This window comes from Cryptotermes secundus, unplaced genomic scaffold, assembly GCF_002891405.2.
Source record: "Cryptotermes secundus unplaced genomic scaffold, Csec_1.0 scaffold565, whole genome shotgun sequence".
NCBI lineage: Eukaryota > Metazoa > Arthropoda > Insecta > Blattodea > Kalotermitidae > Cryptotermes > Cryptotermes secundus.
The window spans coordinates 1,726,599-1,731,565 of record NW_019731581.1 but is presented as its reverse complement, the minus strand read 5'-3'; the positions used below and the strand labels follow the sequence as shown (position 1 = coordinate 1,731,565).

At 38.5% G+C, this 4,967-nt stretch overlaps 1 protein-coding gene across 5 annotated transcripts in view; it reads right to left on the bottom strand.

Moving 5' to 3' along the window:
• The window catches only part of LOC111867200 (proteasome assembly chaperone 2), a 20,897-nt gene that overhangs the window by 11,991 nt on the left and 3,939 nt on the right, over positions 1-4,967 (bottom strand). For all 5 annotated transcript variants that reach the window (XM_023856828.2, XM_023856824.1, XM_023856826.2 and 2 more), the window contains exon 3: positions 3,504-3,666. In XM_023856828.2, the coding sequence (XP_023712596.1) occupies positions 3,504-3,666 (163 nt within the window). The remainder of the gene's footprint in view (positions 1-3,503; positions 3,667-4,967) is intronic.

Below are 4,967 nucleotides of genomic sequence, written 5' to 3'. Positions count from 1 at the left end.
AAACTGTTACACTGCTTTGATGCGCGCTAAAATTGTGTGCATCAAAGCAGTGTAACAGTTTTGACACATTGAAACACCTGAGAATGGCCGTCTGTGGCCAAAACATGTCATGTTAGTGTTAAATGGTGAGTATTTTAATAATTGTTGTATCACTGACAGACTTGATACACAGACTTTTAATTAAAGATGTGCAACAGAATGCTGAAATACAGAATTAGGGTACCTGCTTTTGTCAATATCTTCCAGAAAAAAATTTGTGCAGGCAGTGCACACATTTAATCATGTATGGCTGACAACTACTTTACCTTGGAAAGAAACTGACTGTTGCTCAGTAGGTCACTGCTGGTTACTGAATACTGGACAATGGAATCAATTTGACTAATAAAGCCAGTTTTTACAATAATGACATGATACATTTACACTCCTAGTGTGTGCACTATTACTTTCATACAGAGACCACCTATTTAGAGAATTAGTCTCCATATATCACACAAATGTAATCACAATCACTAAAGCTGCTTTTGATAAAATTGCAATTTTGTGTCTTGGGGTCCATTTGAAGTGCATCTATTCTGGGGGCTGGACTATTCATATTCACTAGGCACCACCTTATGAGAGATAAACTCTTGAATACTGAACACAAATAAAATCCATCCAATAGTCAGCACTACTAACACACATGTCTGACATACACAATACTTCAAACCCCACTTTTTCATATTCAGGGGGGTTAAAAAATGTGAATCCATCAGAATCAAGGCATTCCCCCCCCAACCATCACATTATGTAAATATCTGAACCTTCAGTAGGAGCTACATATTATTTCAAAATAAATCTAAAATAATTTTAAACTGTAAATAGAACTTGAACTTCACAGAATAAAAACGTTTTTATTCTACCTGCCTGTACTGGAAAAAAAAGAACTCTATTTCATATTTAGAGAATTTGTTATGGGCTCCTATAAACATATGATTACTAGAAAATTATTTTATATATGATACATCGCAAGAAAATGTCTATTTGAACCACCTTATTACAAGAAAAACAAAATTGCTCTAAGAAAATGCTCAACCTCTAACATCAGCAAAGTGTGCTTTAAAAATATTTTCAGAATATACTTGAAAGATGAATGTTTCAAGTTTTATGTTCACCACTTTCTGTAAATGTGAACACAATTTTGTATGTTAAAAGTGTGATGTTACAGAAGAGAGGGTTATGTAAAAAACTAATCAAAATGAGATAAGTGCATAAAAGAGTCCTCCTTATTAAAACTATCACTACATTTTCATTGTAATAAGAAATAAATTCTTAAATAAAGCCCTCAAATGCACAGACACCAGAAAACAAAATGCCTATAATATAGAGTTAACAATCAAACAGAAAGGGGGAAAAAAAAAATAAAAACTGCACAAACTCAAAATTAACTGCGAAAGGTTAACGAACACTCCATTACTAAAATATGAAATTAAATATTGTGCCTACAACAACTCTGCTTAGTTAGTTTAGTTAGTTATTTAGAGAGGGTGGGTTCCCCCATGCACCGCGACCAGTTTGATCTATTGTGCTTCCCTCTATGATATTCTACCAGTCTCTATACCATACCGGTAAATGGTGCGTACCATCAGTCCTGCCGAGCAAGCGAGTTTGGCCACTTGCTTAGCGGTGTCTATAATGCTTCCCCCATCTATCAGAGGCCTTAGAGACTATTGTTGGGCGGGAAACGTCCTGGAATTTGGCTCAGTGATCCCCTTTGGGGATATGAGGTTCTTTTACGTGCCGTAAAGTTACGACATGGGACACACAGCTTAAAGTCCCTCCTGGAGAACTTGTTCCCTGAATTTTTCCGCCCTTAAAAATTCGACAACCTCCGCCAGGTATTTGAACCCGCGTACTACGAGTCATGAGGTGGGAACATTACCTCTAGACTACGGAGGCCGCTTAACAACTCTGCTTACTTAAGTATTGTATGAAAACAAACTCCGTGTAAAACCAGTATAGTTTAATGATCATGCTACTTGTCACTGAAGACAGAATTCACACCAAAGCAATTAGTAGCATATAACAGTCAACTAATGCTACACAACAGACAACTAGCAACTGCAAATATATATCGCTTTTAGGAAATGAATGTATTTTAATGACAGTCAGTCATGGTGGAAACGCTGTGTAATGAAATTTGAAATACCCCAAAGTGATATAGAGCAGAGATCACCCAAACTTCTTTCCTCTGTCATCTAACAATTTATATTGCCTGTTCCTCATGGTTGCTGTTGCAATAGTTTTCCCTCAGTAATAATTATGTCTCAGAAGAACAATGCAAATTATAGAAAACTATTGATGCCTCTACAGCTATCCCATTTCAGACTATTCACAATGGCATGTTTCTGATGAACATGGTACAGAGCTCCTGAATTCAATTACTAATGTAAAATAAGAATATTCACAGGTCTTTAACCTCCGTTTGTGCTATTCCATATTTTCTGCAACATGTCATATGCAATGACCACTTTATCAAAACTTATTCACAAACTATAAAATATTTTTGTTTCCTTTGTGTGAATATATATGTGATAAGATACTGAATATCACTGATTGCTCACCACAAATTTCTAATTTCTTGTTGCTATCTTGGTATGAATTCTGCCAAACAGTTAGGACAAAATATCTTTCAAACCGAAGAGTTTAGTGCTGGTAGGAGCAGGATGGAGTAAAATTCAATAAAGTGATAAAACAAAAATTTGCAACAGGGTGAGAAGATGCAGTCTAATGCAAAATGTTGTCAAGCACCCTCAATGAATCTCAACAAAACATAACAAGCAACAACTAAATTATTATGGAAAGCTATAATCCACAACTATGGGGGTTCTAGACTCAAGGTACGCAGGTTCAAACCCAGCAGGGGTCGTGGAATTTTTAAGGGCGGAAAAATTCAGGGAACAAGTCCTCTGGGAGGGACTTTAAGCCGTGGGTCCCGTGTCATAGATTTACGACATGTAAAAGATCCTCATGTCTCTAGGAGACCTCTGAGCAAAATTAGGCAAGTTTCCCACCCAAGTAGTTTCCAACGCCTCTGGTAGATGGGAGAAGTATCAAGGTACCGAGGGCCGACCTCGTTGGCTGAACGGGGCTGATAGCACACACCAGTACCGGTAGGGTATGGCGACTGGTAGAATATCAAAGGGGGACATACAATAGACTATTAGTCATGGTGCATGGGGAAACCCACCCCCTCCAATAATAATAATAATAATAATAATAATAATAATAATAATAATAATGGGGGTTCTAAAAGTTCCACAGTTAATTTGCAAATTGGATAATCTTGTCACTGATAATTGAGACTCTACTGTACATACCTAAAATATCTAAGTGCATCAAAATTCAGCAGTTACACACATGAAGCATCAACACCAGCAGATACCACTTCATGCATGTTCACTTTGCACAAAGAATGCCATTACACTATTCTATGCTATAGCAGTCTAATGATTTATGTCCCTTACCTTCAGCACTTGTTGTCAAAGCGGTTTCATTTAAACTGTATGGATCTCCCCCCACCAATGGCATAATGGCAGGATGCCAAATCAATCCAACTTTCTGTGGTTTTATTTTAGTTATAAGAAGATCGACAGCAAGCTGAGCAGCATTTCCCACGGACACTGAAGGCTGCAACATATAAGAGTACTGTCATATGCCATATAAATGAAACATAAGGCTTCTCCATAACTAATACATTTCAGACAGTACACCATACATGACTACTAAATCCAATGTTTGTTTCCTGGAATGCGAATATCGATAAAAAATCTCTCCCACTCCCCCCCTTCTCCTTATATTCTCCTGCTGCTGGAGATTCATCTTTTGTGCTCACATTGTTACTGTCCAGCACATCTCCAGCAACTAAACTCTCTCAGCTGGCCTGGAGTCCTAGCTATATGGCCTCAGGGAAGATCCAAAAGAAAACACCGCCTCCAACAGTTCCTCTGTTTTTGTTAAGGGCGGCTGCCTAGCAACATTTCAGGTATCATTAACGTGTTTAGCGGCCGTTACCAAGCAACACATGTTCCTTCTTGTAATTGTTGAATACCAACAGTACTACATGCTACGATATGCTGATAAGTAAAGAAAAAGTAAAGTGAAGGTATATCTGTAAGAGACCATGGATGCCCACAGGGGTGTAAAATGTTGAGGTTCCCACACTTTCTAGACAATCAGCTCATAGATGGCAGCAAGGTCATCAGCCCTATGCACTGGCCACCCTTTACCCCCAAGAATATTCCAAGAATATTCCTGGTAGTCAACCCCAGGGCCATAGTGCGGCTGGAACGATTAGGTCAATTGAAAAAAATCTGGTGACCTCATCAGGACTTGAACCCGCGACCTTCCGGCTTGTAGCATAGTGCCTCAATCAACTATGCTACCGCGTGCCCCCATATGCTGATAAGTATACACATAATTATATGTATACTTACATATTTCGCATTTTATGCACTGAATTTCATGTTGCCTGCATACACACCAAATTTTGCAGAAGCTGTCAGCACAACCAAAAACACTAGCAGGCCTGACCTAGACTGTGTGTATCAGCCATGTTACCTTCAGTAACTTGAATAGTCCAGTCTATCCTGACAATGCTCAACTAACTCATATTGGTTTTTAACTGCAGGTCTCACTGAAGTTTAGAAGGACTGTGCCTCACGGTTAATGTTACCATATTTGGATTATATAATTGGATTATAAGCATGAAGCCACACCATTTCATGGATTTGCTAATCTGATAACTGAAACAGGTCCTACCAAAATTAATATTTTTCAAAGAGAATAATCACAAAACAATACATCAATAAAATAAATGCCATAACAATATACAGTGCATACAATCAAGTGCGCGCCGCGGCTGCAATTTGCCGTGAGTCATACCACCGCAGAACGGATGCAGTCGCGGGGAGTGTTGCAACTCCTCCCCG